The 26,592-nt window shown below is 36.3% G+C and overlaps 1 protein-coding gene across 1 annotated transcript in view; it reads left to right on the plus strand.

Moving 5' to 3' along the window:
• Positions 1-26,592, plus strand: part of LRRIQ3 (leucine rich repeats and IQ motif containing 3) — a 194,355-nt gene that overhangs the window by 39,375 nt on the left and 128,388 nt on the right. Inside the window, exon 4 of the mRNA XM_065910938.1 lies at positions 6,087-6,220. Coding sequence (XP_065767010.1) covers positions 6,087-6,220 — 134 coding nt within the window. The remainder of the gene's footprint in view (positions 1-6,086; positions 6,221-26,592) is intronic.

Consider the following 26,592-nt stretch of genomic DNA (forward strand, 5'->3'; position numbering starts at 1 on the left):
ACCAGGATCACTTAAAACTAGCCATCTAAATTCTTTCCTGTATTATTCTTCCTCACTTTAAAACTAGAGGAGGAAAAACAATTTTCCCTCTACCCTTCTGAGCTCTTGGCTGAGACCCTGTAATATAAGACAGGTTAACAAGAGAAAAACAAACAAGCTTATTAACATTTATATCTCATGTGTACTGAAAAAATGCTCAGGGAGAACTGAATATCTCCTTGAGATGGGAATTCATTCTTAATACCATCTAAATAGGAGGAAAGGGAGGGAGGGTATAGGCCTCATATGTGACAGTAAATTATTTTTAAGAAAGACAAATGGGTCTCTAGACGAATAGAGACCAAATTCATTTGGTTGTGATGTCTTCTAATTTTCTCCCCTTCTAATTATCTTCTAATCTCCTTTCTTGTGATAAGACTCCTTTCCTGGTTGATAAAATAAGACAATTGAATGCTTTTGGGGGAATCTGTCTTTAGATAGATAAAGGAAGTTCAGAAAAACATTTGCTGTTTTTCAAATGCCTATTACTCAATAATCAATATACAGAGCATATTTGAGGTGGCATGCTTTGTTACTCTAAACACACATATCATGAGCTCAAATGCAATGAACAAAAAACTCCATGAAGATTGGAGGAAATCACATCTTTACTAGAAATCAGTAAAGGATAAGAATTAAATAACAGATTGTATCATAGAGGTGCTTTTATACATAATGAAGAATTTTTGATACAGTGAAGATATGACTGATTCAAAGGTAGGGAATGGGTCAGCCTGACTTTGAGCTATTCTTCCTGACACGTAAAACAAAATGACAGGAGCTAAAGGAGATTCTGCAAATCTCCCTATTTGTCACGGTTGATAGTAGACTAAATAACAGGTGGGATCTTTTGCTAGAAATCAGAGGATACATTTCATGGAGAGGCCCTCATACAGGCAGGGTTATAATAGCAAACTATTATAGTTTGTGGAAGGACTCATCTGTAATAGGGCAGACAGGAGTTTCAGAAAGGAGCTTAGGCTCAGCCACATAACTGAAGTAATTGACAAGCTATTAAAAAACCTCAGTATAAGAAAGCTAACCTTTGACAGCATGGCTTCACCAAATTGAGAAATGATGAGAAAAAAATGTAAAACATTGAGGTGAATTCTAGAATACCTACTATACATGAATAGAAATTAGAGTAGAAAAAATAAAATTAAGGAGAAGCACTAACCAAAGTGATGGGAATACCAGACCACCTTACCTGTCTCTATAGAAACCTGTATATGGGTCAACAAGCAGCAATTAGAACTGGACATGAATAACTGACTGGTTCAAAATTGGGAAAGGAGTGCCACAAGACTGTATATTGTCACGGTCTTATTTAACTTGTGTGCAGAATGCATCATGTGAAATGCCAAGGTGGATAAATCACAAGCTGGAATCAAGATCACCAGGAGAAATACTAACAACTTTAGATATACAGATGATTACCACTCTAATGGCAGAAAGTGAGGAGGAACTAAAGGACCTGAATGATGAATGTGAAAGAGGAGAGTGAAAAAACTGGCTTGAAACTCAACGTTCAAAAAACTAAGATCATGGCATCCAGTCCAATCACTTCATGGCAAATAGATGGGGAAGAAGTGGAAGCAGTAAAAGATTTTATTTTCTTGGGCTCCAAAATCACTGCAAATGGTGACTGAAACCATGAGTTTAAAACATGCTTGCTCCTTGGAAGGAGAGATATGACAAACCTAGACAGCATTATTAAAAAGGCAGAGACATTTCTTTGCTGACAAAGATCCATATAATCAAAGCTATGGTTTTTCCAGTAGTTGTGTATGGATATGAGATTTGGACTGTAAATTTAGGCTGAGTGGCAAAGAATGTTGATGTGTGGTGCTGGAGAAGACTCTTTTTTTTTTTTTTTTTTTTTTTTTTTGAGAAGACTCTTGAGAGTCCCTTGAACTTCAAGAAGATCAAATCAGTCAATCCTAAAGAAAACCCACCTTGAATATTCATTGGAAGGATTGGTGGTGGAGCTGAAGGTCCAAAATTTTGGCCACCTGATGTAAAGAGCTGATTCATTATAAAAGACCCTGATGCTGGGAAAGATTGAAGGAAAAAAAGAAGGGGGTGGCAGAAGATAAGACTGTTAGATATCATCTAGGCTCAAAAAACATGAATTTGAGCAAACTCCAGGAGATAGTGGAGTACTGGGGAGCCTAACATGCTGCAATCCATGGAGTCGCAGAGTTGTACATGATTTAGTAACTGAACAGCAGCAGCAGTAATCCAAGAAATAATGAGAAAAAATGTAGTTCTGAATATGGGACAAAATCTGTGAAAGATCTATGTATATTTAAAATTTTGAATTTTATACCTATTGTCATGGAAAATAGCAAAATAAAAAATATTTATACTTCAGATGAGTTTTTTTTTGTATATAAGAAGTCAAGTAGGTGGAGGTGTTGGCAATTGTGGAATGTTGAAGTAGAGTAAAAAGCATGGCAAAGCCACAGAGGTGATGCTAAATGCAGTTAAGTGACAACAAGTGGTTTACTGTTTTTGGGGTTTAGAAGGCATGCTTGGGCATGACAAATGATGCTGGAATCAAGAATAGGATTAATAGAGCAAAGGGAGTTACATGTAATACTAAGAATATAGCACAGTATGTTGTAAGATTTGGGGGAAATATTTAAGGATTTTAGATGACATGATTTTCATTTTAGAAAAAAGTCCTATATTTTGTAATTTTGGAGTGGAGGGAAATTTAATGTAGGGAAATTAGAGGAAAGTCTATAGTTCGGACCCTAGTTTATTAGAGCTGATTTAATAAATTGGTAGCATGTATAGATTACAGGGAACAGATTGAAGAGAGATATTTTTGATAGAACTAAGTGATTCAGTAGATGGAAAGGAGGAGAGAGAAAGAGAGTTTATTTGGTTGACAAGGTGGAAAATAATTTTAATGACTCTATCTGTAATGTGGTGTGAAGTATAGATTGTGGGTGTTTTCAAATGGGGGGAAGAAATATTTCAGTTTTTGACATATAAGTAGACAAATGGAACTAGAAGTTCATTTTATAGGTTTGTAATCTAAGAAATAATTCTTGCCAGGAGATATATAGGATAATCAGCATATGTGAAACAGTAAGATATGGCAAGGAACGTGATCATTCAAAGAAACTTAGCAAAAAGAAGTGAAAAAAGAAGCAAACCTACATTATACTCTATTTAAATAGTTATAGAAAAAGAAGAAACAGGAAAACAGACTGAAAAATAAAAATCCAAAAGGTAGAAAAATTAATATGTTGCTATAGCCAAGTAAGAGTTAAGTTATAAGAACAGATTAACATCGCCACAGCAAGCTTGGAGACCAATATGACAGTGTACAAGTGTCTGTTACTTAGTGATTTAATAGTCAACTGATATTTGAATGCCAGTTACAGACTAGATAGCTTACTTACTCGTAGAGATTCAGAATAAAGAAAGAGGTGTTACACTTGGTGAGTTTATGTTACAGTGGAAAAGAAACACCAATAATTGCTTTATAGTGTAAGCTTATCAAATAAAATAACAAATCAAGACTTAAGCAGAGACTTTTTCAAAAGCATTATCTCAAGGGAGGGATAAGGGCTATTGCAATAGGCAAATGAATATTATTGCAATAAGGAGAATGCTTCTGTTAAGGTCTGTGGCATCTTAAAGGTGATATTGTGCCTTAAAGACTGAAAAGAAGTTTTCTTTTAGAGGAGGGATTAAGACCAGAAAGAAATGGTGTGGCTAAGTAGAATGGAAAGACCCTGATGCTAGGAAAGATTGAGGGCAGGAGGAGAAAGGGGTGACGGAAGATGAGATGGTTGAATGGCATCATTGACTCAATGGACATGAGTTTGAGCAAACTCTGGGAGATAGTGAAGGACAGGGAAGACTGGTGTGCTGCAGTCCATAGGGTCACAAAGAGTCTGACATGACTGAGCAACTGAACAACAAAAAAGTAAGGTGAGGGGAAGTGGCATGATCTGACAATAGAACAGAAAATATTTTCGCCTTCCCTAGTGGCTCAGTTGGTAAAGAATCTGCCTGCAATGCAGGAGACCAGGGTTCAATCCCTGGGTCAGGAAGATCCCCTAGAGAAGGAAATGGCAACCCACTCCAGTACTCTTGCCTGGAGAATTCCATGGACAGAGGAGCTGGGCAGGGAATCTTCTTGTCAATGGGCTCACAAAGAGCCTGACATTTTACCCTGAGAGGAATCCATTTCATGATAAACTATTAAGCAGTGGTTATGTGCTGGCTCAGGCAGAAGGTGGGGCAAAGTTCAGGCTATTAGGAGAGAGTCTTACCCAGAAGGCATTTTATTCAAACTGCTCAGTGTAAACAAAGTAGTTCCACTAATTTTTAATAGGCAAAGAGTGGGGATATAGAGAATGTGTGTCAGGACCTTGTCAAAGATGAACAAGAGGGACATCCATAGGTATAATCTAAGTAATATGATGGAAGAATTCTTTGTATTAAATTTTCCTGAAACAAAGGGATAAGCAGGTTTCTTAACCTTCATTGTTTTCCAGGATCCCTGAAAAACAAGGCTGTTTTACAGGGCTTACGTAAAATTCAACATTGTCAAGTGTAACAAATAACAGGATAATATTTTAGAAAGGTATTAAACTCAGATCAATGTCAAGAAAGGCTTTTTGGAGGAAAGGACTGAGTCAGCAAAAGACTAAGATAATGAGACAAGAAATTGAGCAAGAGCAGTCAAGAAATGGGAATGGCATGCAAAAAGCATGGAGGTTTTTCAGGCCATTTTCAGAAATATAAGTGGTTGGATTTTGCCAGAATGGAAGGTATTATATTTAGTGTGAAGGAACGTAATACTGTGAAGGTAAGAAGGGACTAGATCAAGGATTTTGTATGCCAAGTCAAGAAATTTGTAACTAATCTTTCAATGCTAAACCAGCGAAATATATTAAGCAAAAATGCCATATGATCAATTTTGCATTTTGAAAGTCATACTGCATTAGTGCATATTATGATTTGGAAGGAGTAGGGAATATGGATTATTTATGCTATCAGGACATTTTTAGTAGGTTAGAGAAGTGATAAAGAGATTCAAAAAAACAATGATGGAGAACAGAAGAAGAGAGAGAGAGATCAGATATTTGGGACGTAGAATATACTGGAGCTAGCAACATTTGGATGTAAAGAAGTAAGAGAAAAAGAGAGCCTGGGATGGTTCAGGGTTTCTGGATTAGTTGTGTATGGGCAGTACCACCATTCACTAAGAGCATGTGAGAAAGCAAGTTAGGGAGGAGGATTCATAATTGGGCAAGTTGAGTTTATAGGCATATCTCATTTTATTGTGCTTTTTTATCACAAATTGAAATTGGTGGCTACCCTGCATGGAACAAGTAATAAGTGCTATTTTTAGGGGGTGGCCAGCATTTACTCACTTCATGTCTCTGTGTTATGTTCTGGTAATTCTCACAATATTTCAAAGTTTTTCATAGTTATATTTCATTATTATATATTTATGAGGATATAGGGAGTCTGTGGTTCCAAAATTTAAAAATATATAGGACCGCATATCTTAGAGATAATTTTTTAAAGATAGTATAGAAGTCATTCCCCCAGGGAATGTAATGTCTTCCTGTAAAGTATCTAGTTAAGATGCAACAAAATTTTGAACTAACACAAGTTGTTTTATAAATCCAACATACATCAGTTTCATCTATGATGATTCACAGAATACTTTTAATGGTCTTTGGATATCTATTCATGCTCCTACCTTTCAGAGATCAACATGATTATGGGAAAAATTTTATACCTATGATAGCAGATAGAAGAATCTACAATGGAAAAAATTATCCTCATTGATCTTGAATTTTGTGTAAAGATTTGAAATTATTTTGTGCTACTAATTCTTGATCTTATGAGCTAATAAAAATAGATTTGAAAAATGTATATGTTACTTAAGTATTATGTGTGTAAGACACCTGTGAATGTTTTAATAGTTTATACCATCAGACTAGCAAGTTAAAATATCTTTTGGAAATACTTTCATGATATATGAATTTTAAGTAATTTTCTTTATACAGGGATCAACCTATGAAGATGAAATTGATAATATCAAATACATTATTTCAAAAATTAATGAAATTCTGGCTCATAACTCACCAGTTTTGATTATTCAAAGATGGACACGTGGTTTCTTAGTTAGGAAAAAAATGAGGTATGTTTTATTTTATTCACTATTATTAATATTGTTTTAATATTAATCCATTAATTTTAATTAATGGATTAATATTAATTAATTTTAATTAACATTAATTATTAATAAAATAATTTAATATTTAATATTGACAAAGGTCATTTCTGTAACAATATGAATTTTTTAATTCCCTGTCAAACTGGTACTTTACAAACTATTTAAACTAATTTTGAGAAAAACGTCACAGACTCTATAATACTATAATATTTGGTATAATAAAAATTTGATTGTCTTTTTTCTTTTAAAATGGCCATATAAATAACTAATCATAATTATTATTATTATTGAGTAATTCTGATAGTGTTTTAAATTAAACTTAAAAGCATTAGTAGAAAATTTAAATTAAATTTCTCTATGTAATGTGACATAATAGAAATATAAGCCATGTACAATATAAGAAAAAGTACAAACCATGAATATATGAGAATTTTATATTTTGTTTGGATATGAAGATGGTTTTGCCAAAACATCTGCTACCACCTTAATCTATATTATCCTTTGATTAATACTTTTTCCTCTCTCTCTGTTCCATGCATCCTTTTTCAGTAGCAGACATTTTACAAATATAGGAAAATTTTTCCTATAAGACTCTCTCAACATTGTACCTGGAGAGGGAAGATAGGATACTCTGTCATCAGTGTATTTGTGTTAGTCATGCAAAACAAACCGCATGAGAAAAGAAATGAACTTTCTCTTAATGCTTATTTTCAGATGCTAAATGGTAGAGTTCATAAGATAGAAATAGAACATGACCCTGAAATACAGGTAGGATTAAATAGATCTGGAGTTGGGAAACAGACATTCCTTGAGAAAGAAAGATTAGGAAGTTTCACTGAAATGATATTCAACATTCTGTGGTAAGACCGAGATGGTGTTGTCTTGTGTTAGCCTGCATGTACTACATCATAGATGGCAATAGTCCTGATAGAGTATGAAAGATAAAACTGAACATAATACAGTGCCTGCAGCTTCTGAAGATGAGATTCCATATACTTCTCTAACAAAGGCCAAACTCTGAGAGAGACTGGGCTTATGAATGGAGAAAAGTAAAGAGATTTGGAGTAAAAGATGTGAAAAGAATCAGGCAGTTGATAACACGTATATATTTATTTACAATATTTTTTCTATCTCATATGTTTCAGTTAAATTGTATTTTATGTGAAATAAACATCTAATTAAATGGATTTGTCTTTAATTTATGCCCCTAAGATTGAGTTTTTCTCTCTTAGAATCAAGGTTTCCTTTGATATTCATGTACCATGAGATAATAACCTTGTACAGGGAAACAATCTGAAAATTCAGCAGGCAAGAAGAGGGTCTGAATAAGCTTTGTAGGGAGGTATGTCAATAGGAAAAATATATCAGTGCTTCAAGACAGAGTGATTTTAATTCTTTTCCTTTTTAAAATGCTGTTCCACTAGGTGTATTCCTTAACTACTCTGGGCCTGAGTTTCCTGACATGTTACTAATAAATGGTAGAGAGCAGGGGCTAATAGCAGTACTTAATTTTCTACTTGCTTGTAAGAATTGAGGTCATGAATATAACCCACATAGTATCTGGCAAATGTGAATATTCCATTCTTAATAGCTGATATTTTTTAACATCATTATTATTGTTGTTCTACCTCATGTTCTAGGCGTTACTTGTTTGCATGGGAAACAATCTTTCCTTGAATTTCTTGCTCCCTTCCAATTACATTTACTACAGCATTCACAGAGTAATCTTTCAAAATTATAAATCATATCTTACTCACCAACTTAAAATCCTCTGGTTGCTCCTAATTTGCTTAGGGCAAACTATTGGGATATTGGCCTCTACAGTGTACTTCACATATTTTAATTATCAACATTTGCAATACTCTATTGAAGTTGTCTGTATAATTATCTATATCGTATATCTACAAATATGTTACATACCCTGTATCTATATATAGTAGAATGTGCAACACATCAGATGCTCAAAAAATATTTGCTGAATTGATGAATATATTAGTAAATGGAGAGATTGTGGAAGCTAGAAAAGAGCTTAGAAAAGTATTTCTGGATTAATCTATGGGAAAACAAAAATAGAAACAACTGAGAAACATGCAAAGCTCCCCTGAGAGGTACCTGTGGATTCCTATAACTTACAGGTCCAGTGATTAGTCCTCCTGTATGTCTCTTTTGAGCTGTGAGAAATGTATCCCTAGGCCAAATATTTTGTACTTTGCTTGAAATTTGTTCACTTACACTGGTTGAAATTATATATGCTGCCTTGAAATAGCATATGCTGCTTAAATTTGGAAAATCATTATGATTAATGCCGTTTATCTTTTGAAGTGGTGCTATTCTAACACAAATGATATGGTAGAAGGACGGCATACTTTTATTTTTGAATGAAATATTATGATCAGATTTGCAGCCTCCTAAACTTAAGTAAGGTCAGCTACAGTGAGGTCACAGGGAGGATTATTAGTTGGGTCAGTGGGATGTAAAGGAAGTAAAAGAATGGTGAAAGTAAGAAACAAACATTTCTTGAATGTGTGTTATATGCAAAGTACTATGTTAGGTAGTTTAATCTATTTTATATCATTTAATACAGCAGAGCTTTTGAGTTTGTCCTTTATTTTCTGTCTTATGGATGAAGAATTAAGAATTCAAAGTTGGTTGAGAGATTGGGATTTGTATCCAATGGCAGAGAGCTATGCTCTTCTGGACATTTTGGGTCAGTTATAAAGAGATGAAACTGTGTATGTTCAATCTCCAAACGTTGTCAGTTTAATATAGGCCAGATTTTGTGCCCTTTTAACGCTTCTTTCTGAAGCCTCAGAAACAACGATTTTCCAAAGATCCCTAGTGTTTTTAGAAGGGAATGGAATTTAGGAACGAAAGAGTGGGCAATAAATGTGTTCATGGCTACTGGAGTGTCGTGGTTCTTATGCTATTTCAATAGACAGAATAGAAAGTAGATTTTTCAACGATAAATTCATGTTGATATCTCTAATGCTATTTCAACATGGAAGGTTCTTCACTGCCGTCTTCTTTCCACATTATCTTTCCCTTCTTGCACCATGCAAATTCTGATTGCCAGTATTATCAGTAATGTTACTGATTAGCAGAATCCTAATAAAATAGTTTCAGTGTTACTATACACGAAGTACTATCAAGAAATATTATAACTAAAATGTGTTGCAGGGCTTTCGTTTTGTTTTTTGTTCTTTTGTTTTTAGATTGGAGATATATATATATACATTATATGTATTGGAGAGGAAGTGGCAACCCACTCCAGTATTCTTGCCTGGAAAATTCCACAGACAGAGGAGCCTGGTGGAGCATAGTTCATGGGGTCGCAAGAGTCAGACATGAATTATTGACTTTCACTCTCACACATATACATACCCCCCCATATATATATATATATATATATATATATACTACATATATATATATATATATATGTAGTTTTTATATGTTGTTATTTAGTAACTAAGTCATGTCCAACTCTTTGCAACCCAATGGACCGTAACCCACCTGGCTATCCATGGGATTCCCCAGGCAAGGATACTAGAGTGGGTTGCCATTTCCTTCTCAGGGGGTTTTCCCAACCCATGGGTCAACTCACATCTGCATTGAAAAGCAGATTTTTTACTATTGAGCCACCTGGGAAGCTCCATGTGTGTATGTGTGTGTGTGTGTGTGTGTGTGTGTGTGTGTGTGTGTGTGTGTGCATAATGTGTGTATTGGAGAAGGAAATGGCAACCCACTCTAGTATTCTTGCCTGGAAAATCCCCTGGACAAAGGAGCCTGGTGGGCTATAGTCTGTGGGGTCAAAGAGTTGGACATGACTGAGTGACTAACACACACATATATATATCATATATACATTTAAAATAATTGTTGAATGGGCATATAGTGCAGTCATAGTGTATTAGTTCCTCATCTAATGATTTTATTTTTAATTTTAAAAAATCTTAGTTTTCTCTTCTCTTTCTCTTAGGGTATTTTTTGTTCTGTTCATTATAATTATGCTTCTTTTAGGTTAGTATTTATTTAAATGAGTTTTAAATGTCTTATTCTGAATCCTTTTATTGCATTTCTAAGTTAGTCTAATTCTAGTTTATGTGGCCTTGCATGTTTTTATAATTTTTGAAAATTTTTAGTTTCTTTTTTTAAATAGGATTATATTTTAGAGCAACTTCAGTTACACGGGAAAATTAAGTAGAACTTACAGAGATTTCCATTGTACTCCCAGCCCCTATTCATGTATAGTCTCCCCCATTATAACCATTCCCCATCAGAGCGGTACATTTTGTATTTTAATTGATGAACTTATATTGAAATACCACGGTCACCCAAAGTCTACAGTTTACATTACAGAAAACTTGTTTATGGAACATTCTGTGAGTTTGGACCAATGTACAATGACATATATCCATCATTATGGAATCACATTATTTAATCTTACTGCCCCATAAAATCCTCAGTCTTCTCCCTAGTCACCTCTACCTGCCTCTCTAACCCTGGTAACCATTCATTTTTTTTTTTTTTTCTGTCTCCATAGTTTTGCCTCTTCAGATAACCATTTTGTCTTATTGCATTTCCTTTTCTAGGGGATGGTTTTGATCACCACCTCCTGAACAATGTTATGAACCTCCATCCATAATTCTTCAGGCACTCTATCAGATCTAATCCCTTGAATCTATTTGTAACTTCCACTGATAAGCATAAGGTATTTGATGTAGGCCATACTAGAATGGTCTAGTGGTTTTCCCTACTTTCTTCAATTTAAAAATAGCTAAGAAGAGAAGTGTAAAACAAAGGAGAAAAGGAAAGATATACCCATCTGAATGTAAGTTCTAAAGAATAGTAAGGAGAACTAAGAAAGGCTTCCTAAGTGAACAATGCAAAGAAATAGAGAAAATAGATTGGAAAAGACTAGAATTCTCTTCAAGAAAACTAGAGAAACCAAGGGAACAATTCATGCAAAATGGGCACAATAAAGGACAGAAACAGTAAGGACCTAACAGAAATAGAAGATATTAAAGAGAGGTGACAAGAATACACAGCAGGACTGTACAAAAAACGTCTTAATGACCCAGAAAACTTTGATGGTGTGAAACCTAGAGCCAGACATCCTGGAGTGTGAAGTCAAATGGGCATTAGAAAACATCACTATCAAATGTTGAAGTATAAAACTGTGATTCTACTAAATCAGAACCCAAGTTTCTTTTAGTTTCTAGTATATCTTCCTATGTACGTGTTCTATCTTGAGTTCACTTGTGTTCCGAAATGACTGCCAAAATTCCAACTGTTTTATCTGGCTGCATTGTGGAAGGATCATGCAGTACTGAATGGCAGAACGATCACATCACCACACTAAAGCAGCAACTTTAGTCAGCCTAATTGGGAATAAAGCATTTCCTCTTACATTCCTTGGCCAGTATATGGCCACAGTTTGTAATGTGGGCTCACTGGACAAAAAGGATTGCTATGAAATCGGATGTTTTATCTGACCACTTTGCCATCTGTATGAAATTTGGCTTCGTTCAGTTCAGTTCAGTTGCTCAGACATGTCTGACTCTTTGCAACCCCATAGACTGTAACCCACCAGGCCTCCCTATCTGTTACCAACTCCCAAAGCTTACTTAAGCTCATGTCCATTGAGTCAGTGATGCCATCCAACCATCTCATCCTCTGTTGTCCCTTTTCCTCCCACCTTCAACCTTTCTCAGGATCAGGGTCTTTTCAAATGGGTCAACTCTTAGCATCAGGTGGCCAAAGTATTGGAGTTTCAGCTTCAGCATCAGTCCTTCCAATGAATATTCAGGACTGATCTCCTTTAGGATGGACTGGTTGGATCTCCTTGCAGTCCAAGGGACTCTCAAGAGTCTTCTCCAACGCCACAATTCTAAAGCATCAGCTCTTTGGCGCTCAGCTTTCTTTATAGTCCAACTCTCACATCCATACATGACTACTGGAAAGACCACAGCTTTGACTAGACGGACCTTAGTTGGCAAAGTAATGTCTCTGCTTTTTCATATGCTATCTAGGTTGATCATAGATTTTCTTCCAAGAAGTGTCTTTTAATTTCATGGCTGCAGTCACCATCTTCAGTGATTTGGGAGCCCCCCAAAATAAAGTCTGTCACTGTTTCCACTGTTTGTCCATCTATTTGCCATGAAGTGATGGGACCAGATGCCATGCTCTTAGTTTTCTGAATGTTGAGTTTTAAGCCAACTTTTTCACACTCCTCTTTCATTTTCATCAGGAGGCTCTTTAGTTCTTCTTCGCTTCCTGCCATAAGGGTGGCGTCATCAGCATATCTGAGGTTATTGATATTTCTCCCGGCAATCTTGATTCCAGCTTATGTTTCATCCAGCCCAGTGTTTCTCATGATGTACTCTGCATACAAGTTAAATAAGCAGGGTGAGAATATACAGCCTTGATGTACTCCTTTCCAAATTTGGAATCAGTCTGTTGTTCCGTGTGCAGTTCTAACTGTTGCTTCCTGACCTGCATACAGATTTCTCAAGAGGCAGGTCAGGCAGTCTGGTTATCCCATCTCTTTAGAATTTTCCAGTTTGTTGTGATCCACACAGTCAAAGGCTTTGGCATAGTCAATAAAGCAGAAGTAGATGTTCTTCTGGAATTCTCTTGCTTTTTCTCTGATCTATCAGATTGTTGGCAATTTAATCTCTGGTTCCTCTGCCTTTTCTAAATCCAGCTTGAACATCTGGAAGTTCATGGTTCATGTACTGTTGAAGCCTGGCTTGGAGAATTTTGAGTTTCTTTGACAAAGAAACTTGGCTTCTTTGACAAAGGCTAAGAGGAAATATTTGAATTGGAAGGTATTTACCAGTTTTTGTCAGAGTGCATTTGAAAGCAAAAGGTGTAATTATTGACTAGCAGCTCTAAATGCATATATAAGAAAGGAAAAAGTGTTGGCATATCAAGGATCTGGGACTTTCAAGGTGACTCAGTGGTAAAGAATCTGCTTGCCAATGCAGGAGACACAGGAGACACTGGTTCGTTCCCTGGATCAGGAAGATCTGATAATGGAAATGGCAACCCACTCAAGTATGCTCGCCTGGGAAATCCCATGAACAGAGGAGCCTGGAGGGCTATAGTCTGTGGGATTGCAACCAAGTGATTAAAGCATCTGTCTCATGAAGATAGAAAAGTAGCAAAATTTATACCCAAAGAGAATAAAAGGGAAGGAATAATAAAAATAGTATCAAAAACTGATGAAATATAAAACAAGTATACAAAGAACATGAGAAAATGTGCAGAAAAATCAATAAAACCAAGAATTGGTTATCTTCAGAGTAATACATTGATAAAGCTCTAGCATGACTGCTATAACAAAGAGACCGAAGGAAAATTTAAATTTACCATGATAAGGAATTAAAAAACAACATTGCTGCAGGTCCACAGAAATTAACGGGAATACAGTGAATAACTTTGTGCCAAATAATTTGATAATTTATGTGAAATGGACATACTCTTTGAAGAAACACAATTTTCAGTCTGACAGAAGAAATCACAATGCTGAATAGTCAGTCATTCATACTTTAAAAGAATTGAATCCATTATTAAAATCCTTCCCACAAAGATACTTCAGTTCTAGGTTACTGGTGAATTATCTGGACATTTAAGGAATGTTTAACACCATCTTAAACCAAAATTTCCAAAGAGTGGAAGAGAACACTTTTCATGTTTTGAGAGATCAGCATAACTTTTAAGGCAAAACCTGACAAGAACATTATAAGAAAGAAAACTTCAGGCTGTCTTATGTTTGCACATGTAAAAATTGCAAGTAAAGTATTAAAAAATTAGATATAGAGGTATGCAAAGTGGTTAGCATCCTATAGCCAACATAAATTTATTCCAAGAATAAAAAGTTAGTTTAACATTAGGAAACCAGTCACATTAATAGAATATGAGTGAGGGGAAAGCACCTCGGTGTTTCTCACTTTGTTATTACATTAACTAAACTTTGTGCATACTTTGAATGTACTCTCATTTTTCAAGCTTCTAAAGTAACTGAGATTTTATCTCATTTGATTTGTGATAGTCAGAATTCCAAAATGGCCCATGTCATCTTTGTTCCCTGGTGTTATTCCCATGATCATGTTATATTGCATGGCAGATGGTATTTTGCAGATGTCATTAAGATGTCTTTACTAATAAGTTGACCCTAAGATAGATTTTTTGAGTTGGTTTAACCTAATCAAACTACCTCTTCAAAAACAGAGTGTTTTCTGACTGATAGCAGAACAAGATATCAGAGAAAGTTGAAACTCAAGTAGGATTTGATGTACTGTTGCTGTGTTAAAGTTACAGTGGACCACATTCAAATGACCTGAGAGCAACTTTATGAGCTAGGAGTAACCCTTCACCAACAACCAGCAAGAAAATGGGGACATACGTCCTACACAAAAACTGGATTCTACCATCTACTTGAATGAGCTTAGAAGTAGATGTTTTCCCCTAAGCTTTCAGATAAGAAAGAACGCAGACTACTCACAGTTTGTGTAATTTGTTACTCAGTAATAGAAAAAATAATATGCAGTAGAACTGTGCAAAATGACAGTATAGTCCTGGTATGCACAGGGATTCATTAATGTAGTTCTATGTAAAGTGAGGACTGCCTGAATACAATCATCTTAATGTCTACATAAAAAATATAAAATTCAGCACTTATTTAAGGTTAAAAAAAGAAGAACACTTTTAGCAATCTAGGATTAAAAGGAAACTTTCTTAATTTAATAATATATATATTTTAACACATTTATTAATACACAGTGACATCTTGGAATTATTTCTCTGAGATTAAAGAAGAACAAAAAGGGCATCAGCTGTTAGCACTTTTGTTCGGTATTGCTCTGGAACTAAGTAAATTATTGCTAGTTGACAAAGTGAGGAAAATAAAAAAATAAGACACAGATAGGAAGAAATGAAATTATAATTTCTTATAGCTGTTATGATTTTGAATGTGAAAGCTAATAAAAATACAAAAATCAATATTATTTAGATATATAGTACCAATCACCAACTTGAGAATGTAATTAAAATCTACCATTTATAATAGTATAAAAATCCCACTACTTGTTGGATTGATCTTCAAGAGGCAGACACATAAATAAGATTGAGTGTACAAGAAATTTATTGGGAGTAATACCTTTGACAAACAAAAGAAGAGGAAGTGGGAATAGTCAGAGAAACATAGTCATTCTTTTATGCTAATCTGTGAAGGGAGAGAGACAATGAATTGGGCAGAAAGAATTAAGCAATACAGCTCTGAAAAAATCTAGGCCAGACCAGTGGGGGATCCCTGAGCAAAGCTTGACCATTGGAAGAATCCTTCATCAGGCATAAATGGGCCAGTTCTATTACAATTTCTCAGTCAATGACTGGGAATAGCCTTGGCAAAAGTGTAGTGATGGATCTAAAAAAAAGGCAAGAGCTGGGGCTGTCAGTCAGCTGTGCTCCTGGTAGTGGGTCTTCTTCAAGGAGATCTGAGCAGTACACTTCTATAGCGTCATAAACCAGGTACTAAGGATACATGAAAGGCAAGATGTGAATTACCTCTAGAAAGAAACCTACCAAACATTACTGATAGAACAAGATGGAAATAAATATAAGACTATATCATTTTTATGACATTGAATGAATCAGTGTAATAAAAATGTCAGTTTTTCCTAAATTGATTTGTATTTGCAGTGCATTCTTAAACAAAATTGTAGGAGCCTATATGAAAGCACAGTGGGATGCTTTTAACTTTACTGACAAGGGATAAACTCTGCTGTCCCAGCAAAAAGTCCTGCCTGTTCTTGTTTGTCAGGATATGATAATATGTTTTGGTCCAGTGACCACTTTATATTCATCTGTAGTCACTGTGATTTTTTTAAATATGAATTTATATATTAGGTAGGTAGGTTGGGGATGGATAATATTTATCCAGATTTGTTGTATCATAAATTGCCAAGGATCCTTAACTTACACCCAGATTCAGTGTTAGATGTGTTTTTTAATTCTCTCCTTTTGAAGAGGGGTAGATATATTTCATGTATACATTGATGATTTGGTAGATATATGTATGAGAAAATGATATTGATGTTGATATCCAAATAGGTACTCATTTCAGTTCAGTAGCTTAGTCATGTCTAACCCTGCGACCCCAGGAACTGCAGTACACCAGGCTTCCCTGTCCATCACCAACTCACGGGACTTGCTCCAGCTCATATCCATCAAGTTAGTGATGCCACCCAACCATCTCATCATCTGTCATTCCCTTCTCCTCCTGCCTTCAATCTTTCCCAGCATCAGGGTCTTTCCCAATGAGTCAGTTTTTCACATCAGGTGGCCTAAGTATTGGGCTTCAGCTTCAAAATCATTCCTTCCAATGAATATTCAGGACTAATTTCCTTTAGGATTAATTGATTTGATCTCCTTGCAGTCCAAGGGACTCTCAAGAGTCTTCTCCAACACTGCAGTTCAAAAGCATCAATTCTTTGGTGCTCACCTTTCTTTATGGTCCAGCTCTCACATCCGTACATGACTACTGGAAAAACCATAGCTTTGACTATATGGATCTTTGTCAGTAAAGTAATGCCTCTGCTTTTTAATATGCTGTCTAGGTTTGTTGTAGCTTTTTTCTCCGAGGAACAAGCATATTTTAATTTTATGGCTGTAGTCACCATCTGCAGTAGTTTTGGAACCCAAGAAAATACAATGTATCACTGTATGCACTGTCTCCCCATCTATTTGCTGTGAAATGATGGGATTGGATGCCATGATCTTAGTTTTTTGAATGTTTAGGGTTTTTTGTTTGTTTGTTTGTTTTTAAACATGTTAACTGAAGGATAATTGCTTTACAGAATTTTGTGGTTTTCTGTCATACATCAACAAGAATCAGTCATAGGAACATGCATGTCCCCTCCTTCCCGAACCCCCCTTCATCCCGCTCTCCACCCCACCCTTCAGCCTGTCCCAGAGCCCCTGTTTGAGTTCTCTGAGTCACAGCAGATTCCCGCTGGCTATCTATTTTACATGTGGTATTATAAATTTCCATCCATACATCTCCCCTTGAGTGTTGAATTTAAACCAGCTTTTTCACCCTTTCACTCTCATCAAGAGAATCTTTAGTTCCTCTTTGCTTTCTGCCACAGGATGGTGTCATCAGCGTATATGAGATTATTGATATTTTTCCCTGCAATCTTGATTCCAGCTTGTGCTTTATCCAGCTTTGCATTTCACATGATGTACTCTGCCTATAATTTAAAGAAGCAGGGTGACAATACGCAGCCTTGACGTACTCCTTTCTTAAAGTAGTTGTGGTTTTTCCTTTGTTGAAATTTGCCTTTGATATTGGAATGCATTCTTAAATAAATGTGGTTATGTTATACATCATTTGAATGCACAGCTCTTGCTTTATGGTTTTTTTGCTAATGACTTATTACTTGCTATTTATTTTATATGTACTTCAGACTATGGAAATTATGTTAGACAAAAAACAACTCGAGCAGTTTTCTTATTTGAGTTCAAAATGGGGCATAAAGGAGCAGAGAGAACTCACAACATCTATAACATGTTTTGACCCTGGCACTGATAACGAATATACAGTGCAGTGTTGTTTCAAGAAGTTTTGCAAAGGAGACAAGAACCTTGATGAATATGAGCATAGTGGTCGGCCATTGTAGATTGACAGTGACCAATTGAGAGTAATCACTGAAGCTGATCCTTTTACAGCTACATGAGAAATTGCTGAAGAACTCAAAGTTGACCATTCTTTAGTCATTTGGCATTTGAAGCAAACTGGAAAAGTGGAAAAGCTCAATAAGTGGGTGCTGTAGGAACTGACCTAAAAATTAGAAAAAAAAAAAATCTTGTTTGGAAATGTGGGACAAAAAGTGGATTTTACACGACAACTGACCACCTCTTCTTCAAGCATCTTGACAACATTTTCCAGGGAAAGTACTTCCACAGTTAGTAAGATGGAGAGAATGCTTTGAAGAGTTTGTCGAGTCCAAAAGCCCAGATTTTTATGCTACAGGAATAAATAAACATTTCTTGTTGGCAGAAAGGTATTGATTGTAATAGTTCCTATTTTGATTAATAAAGAGATGTGTTTGAGCCTATTTACAACAATTTGAAATTCACAGCCCACAGTCACAAATAAGTTTGCACCAACCTAATAGATTTTAATGGACCTTCTTGTTATATAGCTAACACCTACTCCACCCATCAACCATTGTGAAGAGTAGGATAAATCAGACACTCAGATACAAGGGTTGGACCTGATCATTCTGAGCAGGAGAAAATTTTGTCTACAGGGATTGGTAGATTTATACTGCCTAGTCCATACTAGTTCCATGCTCATGGGAATTAATTCAGGTTTAATCCAAATTAGCATGAGGTACAAACTTTTTATTTTATTTTTGGTTATCAGGTATCATTGGAGAAGGAAATGGCAACCCACTCCAGTATTCTTGCCTAGAGAATCCCATGGACAGAGGAGCCTGGTGGGCTGCTGTCTATGGGATCACACAGTGTCAGACACGACTGAAGCGACTTAGCAGCAGCAGCAGCTTTCATCTGTTCTCTGCCTCCTGGATGATTATTATGCTATTTTTTTCTGGTGTAAGACACACCTGCTTGGGGAAGAATTGACACATGGCAGAAGGGTGAGTCAAGTCAACTTGAGAGAAATGAGACTGGGTTCCAAACAAACCAAACCTGGAACCTTACCCTTGGGTTTTTCAGTTTTGCGAGTCAATAACTTCTCATATGGGCTTCCCAGGTGGCTCAGTGGTAAAGAATCCACTTGTCAATGCAGGAGATGCCAGAGACACAAGTTTCATACCTGGGACGGGAAGATTCCCTGGAGAAGAAAGTGGCAATTCAATGGTTTGAGTATATATACACAAACTCTTTGTGACCCGGTGGACTGTAGCCGTCAGGCTCCTCTGTCCATGGGGATTCTCCAGGTAAGAATACTGCAGTGGGTTGCCATTTCCTTCTCCAGGGGATCTTCCTGAGCCAGGAATTGAACCCAGGTTTCCTGCATTGTGGGTTGGATTCATTACTACTGAGAAATAATTGCGGGTGGATTCATTACACCTGGGAAGCATGTGTGTGTGTGTGTGTGTGTGTGTGTGTGTGTGTGTACACACATGTATCTATATTCTGATACACACACACACACACACACACATATATATGCAGTTGTTTTTAGTTCTCCCCAGAGTTTTTGAACATATATTTCAGAAACACATACTTCTGAACAAAATTTCAGAATGTGATACAGACCAGGGATCTTCAAAATACAGGCTATAAGCAAAATCTAGTATGGCCTGTAAGCCAAGAAGAAGTTGTTTTTTTTTTTTTTTTTTCCACTTTTTTTTTAAAGAGTTGTGAATAAAAGTGAAGATTCCAGGAAAACATCTACTTCTGCTTCATTGACTATGTTATAGCCTTTGATTGTGTGGATTACAACAATCTGTGGAAATTCCCATCAAGAGATGGGAATACCAGACCACCTTACCTCCTTCCTGAGAAATCTGTATGCAAGTCAAGAAGCAAGAGTTAGAACCAGACATGGAACAATGGACTGGTTCCAAATTGGGAAAGGAGTACATCAAGGCTGTATATTGTCACCTAGCTTATTTAACTTCTCTAGAGAATACATCATGTGAAATTCTGGATTGGATGAAGCACAAGCTGGAATCAAGATTGCCAGGAGAAATATCAATGACTGCAGATATGCAGATGACACCAGAAAGCAAAGAGGAACTAAGGAGCCACTTGATGAAACTGAAAGAGGAGAGTGAAAAAGCTGGCTTAAAACTCAACATTCAAAAACTAAGATCATGGCATCACTTCATAGCAAATAGATGGGGAAACAATGGAAGGAGTGACAGACTTTATGTTCTTGGGCTCCAACATTACTGTAGATGGTGATTGCAGCCATGAAATTAAAAAGAAGCTTGCTCCTTGGAAGAAAAGTTATCACAAACAAGTCAATCCTAAAGTAAATCAGTCCTAAATATTCATTGGAAGGACTGATTCTGAAGCTGAAGCTCCAATACTTTGGCCACCTGATGCGAAGAACTGACTCACTGGAAAAGACCCTGATGCTGGGAAAAATTGGAGGCAGGAGAAGAAGGGAATGGCAGAGGATGAGATGGCATCACCAACTCAATGGACATCAGTTTGAGCAAGCTCCAGGAGTTGGTAATGGACAGAGAATCCTGATGTGCTGCAGTCCATGGGGTCACAAAGAGTTGGAGACAACTGAGTGAATGAATTGAACTGAACTGAGGTGCCTGGCGGGCTACGTCCATGGGGTCGCAAAGAGTTGGACATGACTGAAATCACCAGGGAAGCCTCTCTGAAATAGATAGTAAAAGCCTACAGGTCACAAATACAAATCTGACTCTAAGCGTACCTTAAGTTTAAGTGCCATGTTCCTCAGGTGATTTTTTTTGAATTACATATTTTTAAAGGATGCTTGTTTCTCGATTGTTCACACACGCTTGTTAGTAGAGTCAGAACCGTACACATGGAACTGACAAACTGATTCAAGGGATTAGATCTGATAGATAGAGTTCCCGAAGAACTGTGGATGGAAGTTTGTAACATCATATAGGAGGCAGTGATAAAACAATCCCCAATTTAAGTCTGAATTTTGCAATAAGGAGTTCATGATCTGAGCTACAGTCAGCTCCCGGTCTTGTTTTTGCTGACTGTATGGAGCTTCTCCATCTTTGAATGCAAAGAATATAATCAATCTGATTTCAGTGTTGACCATCTGGTGATATCGATGTATAGAAATCATTTCTTGTGTTGTTGGAAGAGTGTGTTTGCTATGACCAGTGTGTTCTCTTCGGAAACCTCTGTTAGGCATTCCCCTGCTTCATTCTGTACTCCAAGGCCAAGCTTGCCAGTTACTCCAGGTATCTCTTGACTTCCTACTTTTGCATTCCAGTACCCTATAATGAAAAGGATATCATTTTTGGGTGTTAGTTCTAGAAGGTCTTGTAGGTCTTTTAGAATCATTCAACTTCAGCTCCTTCAGCATTACAGATTCATACAAAGGGGATTCTTCCATGAGAGCTTGAATCATCAGGGCATGCACCAAGGTCACACTGTCTATTACATCTCTTGAATCTGCTGATTGATGTGCTAGGGCAGTGTGTTAAGCACAACCAGTCTCACTACTATTAAGCATTTCTTTGGGGTGAACCTGGCATAGATTAACTTTGCTTTTGGAAAGTCAGAGACTACTTTCAGTAGGAGATTATGCCTATACTGAAACTTTAATAGAGAGGAATAAGTGAATTTCCTTATTTCATTTAGTAGAACAACTAAGAACTGGAGAATAAGTATTTTTAATAGAGTAGAATGAGAATTCTTTTGAGGAGAAAGTAATCATTCTTAGTTTACTCTATCTAAAATTAAATGGTAAAACTGCTTTTGAGATTATATATTGCCTGTCTTTGATAATGAAAACAGTAATGGACTAGGCAAATCTTTCACAAAGCAAGAAAATGTGCCCAGAATTTTCCAAAATAACTTATTGTTGTTTATTTAAGACAAGAAATGACTGAGTAAAAATTTTCTGAGCTCAAGGATATATCAATAGAAAACTCTGAAACTGAAAAGCAAAATAAGACTGAAAATACCCACAACAGATTATATAAGAACTGTGAGACAACTACAAAGGGTATAACACACACAGTAAGAATTCCAGAAGGAGAAGAAGGAATGAAAAAAAAAAAAAAAAAGAAATAATATTTCAAACAATAAGAATGAAAAATTTTTGCCCAATTATTGTCAGACACCAAATTGTGATCCCAGAACATCAGAGGACACCAAGCAAGATAAAAACTAGAAACCTCCCCTTAAGTATGTCACATTCAAACACAGAAAAATCAAAAGAAAGAAAAAATCCATAAAAAAGTCAGACAATAAATATACCTTAATATAGAGATACAAAGATAAGACTTAAAACTGACTTCTCCTAGGAAATCTTGCTATAAAGAAGAGGGGGTAGTGAAAAATTCAAAGTACCAGCAACAAAAAAAACAACCTAGGAAAACATCCAACCTAGAATTTTAGTCATTGAAAACTTATCCTTAATAAGTAAAGGAAAATAAAAAACTTTCTCAGAGAAACAACTGGGAGAGGGTTTTCCCTGGCAGTCCAGTGGCTAAGACTTCATGATCCCAATGTAGAGGGCTGTGGTTCAATCCTTGGTCAGGAAACTAGATCCCACATGGCACAACTAAGATCTGGTACAACCAAATAAATAAACATTTAAAAAAGAATAAATAAATTAAAAACAACTGGGAGAATTTGTTGCCGGTACAGTTGAATGGCAAGAAATGTTAAGAGAAGTTTTTAAGAGAGAAATAAGTGATTTAGATCAGAAACAAATCTACATAGAAAAAGAACTTTTGGAAAGGAATAAGTGAAAGTAAACTTTTTAAAAAATTGAGAAATCATTAACTTGCAATATTTTATAGGTTTCAGGTATAAAATAGTGATTCACAGTTTTTAAAAGTTATACTTCATTAATAGTTAGCATAAAGTATAGATTAAGATTTACTGAGCATGGCCCCACCCATCAGAGAAGACCCAGATTCCCCCACAGACAGTCTGTCACATCAGGACACTTCCACAAGCTTCTTATCCTATCCATCAGAGGGTAGACAGAATGGAAATCACAAAACAGAAAATTAACCAAATTGATCACTTGAATCACAGATTTATCTAATTCAATGAAACTTTGAGCCATGCCATGTAGGGCCATCCAAGGTGGATGGGGCATGGTTAAGAGTTCTGACAAAATGTGGTCCACTGGAGAAGAGAATGACAAACCACTTCAGTATTCTTGCCTTGAGAACCCCATGAACAGTATGAGAAGACAAAAAGATAGGACACTGAAAGATGAACTCCCCAGGTTGGTAGGTGCCCAAGATGCTACTGGAGAAGAGTGGAGAAAAAAACTTCAGAAAGTATGAAGAGGCTGAGCCAAAGCAAAAATAACACCCAGTTGTGGGTATGACTAGTGATAGAAGTAAAGTCCAGTGCTATAAAGAACAGCATTGCATAGGAACTTGGAATGTTAGGTCCACGAATCAAAGTAAATTAGAAGTGGTCAAGCAGGAGATCTCAAGGGTGAACATTGACATTTTAGGAATCAGTTAACTAAACTGGACTGGAATGGGTGAATTTGACTCAGATGATCATTATATCTACTACTGTGGGCAAAAATCCCTCAGAAGAAATGGAGTAGCCCTCCTATTCAATGAAAGAGTCCAAAATACAGTACTTAGATGCAATCTCAAAAACAACAGAATGATCTCTGTTCATTTCCAGGAAACCATTCAATATCACAGTAATCCAAGTCTATACCGCAACCAGTAATGCTGAAGAAGCTGAAGTTGAATGGTTCTAAAAGACCTACAAGACCTTCTAGAACTAACACCCAAAAATGATATCCTTTTCATTATAGGGTACTGGAATGCAAAAGTAGGAAGTCAAGAGATACCTGGAGTAACTGGCAAGCTTGGCCTTGGAGTACAGAATGAAGCAGGGGAATGCCTAACAGAGGTTTCCGAAGAGAACACACTGGTCATAGCAAACACACTCTTCCAACAACACAAGAAATGATTTCTATACATCGATATCACCAGATGGTCAACACTGAAATCAGATTGATTATATTCTTTGCATTCAAAGATGGAGAAGCTCCATACAGTCAGCAAAAACAAGACCGGGAGCTGACTGTAGCTCAGATCATGAACTCTTTTATTGCAAAATTCAGACTTAAATTGAAGAAAGTAGGAAAAACCACTAGACCATTCAGGTATGACCTAAATCAAATTCCTTGCAATTATACAATGGAAGTGACTAATTGATTCAAGGAATTAGATCTGATAGATAGAGTTCCTGAAGAACTGTGGATGGATGTTTGTAACATTGTATAGGAAGCAGTGATAAAATGATCCCCAAGAAGAAGAAATGTGTAAAGGAAAAATGGTTGCCTGAGGAGGCCTTACAAATAGCTGAAAAAAGAGAAGTGAAAGGCAAAGGAGGAAATAAAGATATATCCATCTAAATGCAGAGTTCCAAAGAATAGGAAGGAGAGATAAGAAAGCCTTCCTAAGTGATCAATACAAAGAAATAGAGAAAAACAATCGAATGGAAAAGACCAGAAATCTCTTCAAGAAGATTAGAGATACCAAGGGAATATTTTATGCAAAGATAGGCACAGTAAAGGATAGAGATGGTATGGACCTAACAGAAACAGAAGATACGAAGAAGAGCTGGCAGGAATACACAGAGCTATAGAAAAAAGATCTTCATGACCCAGATAATCATGATGTTGTGATCACTCATCTAGAGCCAGATATCCTTGTGTGAGAAGTCAAGTGGGCCTTAGGAAGCATCACTATGAACAAAGCCAGTGCAGGTGATGAAATTCCAGCTGAGCTATTTAAAATTCTGAAAGATGATGCTGTGAAAGTGGTGCTCCCTGTATGCCAGCAAATTTGGAAAACTCAGTAGTGGCCACAGGACTGGAAACAGTCATTTTTCATTCCAATCCAAAAGAAAGGCAATGCCAAAGAATGTTAAAACACTGCACCATTGCTGTCTTCTCCCAGACTAGCAAAGTACTGCTCAAAATTCTCCAAGCTAGGCTTCAGCAGTACTTGAACCGAGAACCTCCAGATGTTCAAGCTGGATTTAGAAAAGGCAGAGGAGCCAGAGAACAAATTGCCAACATCTGTTGGATCAGAGAAAAGGCAAGAGAATTCCAGGGAAAAAGCCCACTTCTACTTTATTGACTATGCTAAAGCCTTTGACTGTGTAGATCACAGAAAACTGTGGAAAATTCTTCAGTAGATGGGAATACCAGACCACTTTACCTGCATCCTGAGAAATGTGTATGCAGGTCAAGAAGCAACAGTTAGAACTGGGCATGGAGCAACAGACTGGTTCCAAATTGGGAAAGCAGTACATCAAGGCTGTATATTAAATAGTACAAGCAACTATATGCCAACAAAATGGACAACCAAGAAGAAATGTACAAATTCTTGGAAAGGCGCAACCTCCCAAGACTGAATCAGAAATAAATAGAAAATATGAACAGACCACTTAAAAATGAGAAACAAATGAATCGATTATTTTAGTCGGAGAATCAACTCTGGTTATTAGAAGTAGATCTAGCAGATAGAACATAGTTGACCTTACATCATCAATCAACAGAATAAAAGGGACACTTATGCAACACAACAACAGAATACAGATTCACCTCAAGCGTACATGGAACATTCGCCCAAATAGACCACATTCTGGGCCATGAAACACAACTTTAAGAGGATGGAAAACACAATGTGTGCTCTCAGAGACAGTGGAATGAAGCAAGACATTAGAAACAGAAATTTAGCTGGAAATTTCCAATTTGCTTGGAGACTAAAAACTTCTAGCACTTCCAAATAAAACATGGGTTAAAGAAGAACTCTCAAGAGAAATTTTAAAACCCTTTGGGCTAAATGAAAATTAAATCAAGACTGATCAAAATTTGTGGGATGCAGATTAAGTAGTGCTTAGAGGAACATGTATAGGACTAAATGTATGTATTAGAAAGGAATAAATGTCTAAAAGCAGTCATGTAAGCTTCAACTTTAGGCAATTAGGAAAGGAGAACAAATTAAGGTACACAGAAACATAATAATTAGAGCAGAAATCAATGAAATAAAAAAAATAGCATACTTTTTCCTTATGATCCTTGCCATATGCTTCTTGTTATTTACCCAAAGCAGTTGTAAATGTATGCCTACACAAAAACCTATCCATGATTGTTTATAGCAATTTTATTTGTAATGGCAAAACTTTGGAAGCAACCAAAACATCCTTTAGTAGGTGAATGGGTGAATAAATAATATGATGGATCCAAATGATAGAATCATGTTAGTGACAAAAAATGAGCTATGAAACCATGAATGGGATGGAGGAAATTTAAATGTATATTACCAACTGAAAGAATTGAAAAGGCTATATACTTTGTGATTCAAACTACCTGACGTTTTGGAAAATGCAAGATTCTTATGATAGTACAAAAATCAGTGATTGCCACAGGGAGAGAACAGAGGATTTTTAGGGCAGTGAAATACTCAATATCATATATGATGATGATTACTTGTCATTGTATATCTGTGCAAATCCACACAATGTACACCACTGACATTCAACACTGATATAAACTATGGTCTTTGAGTGGTAGTAATGTATCAATGTATATTCATCAATTGTAATGTACCATTCTAGTTGGGGATGTTAAT

The sequence above is a fragment of the Muntiacus reevesi genome, chromosome 1 (genome assembly GCF_963930625.1).
Source record: "Muntiacus reevesi chromosome 1, mMunRee1.1, whole genome shotgun sequence".
NCBI lineage: Eukaryota > Metazoa > Chordata > Mammalia > Artiodactyla > Cervidae > Muntiacus > Muntiacus reevesi.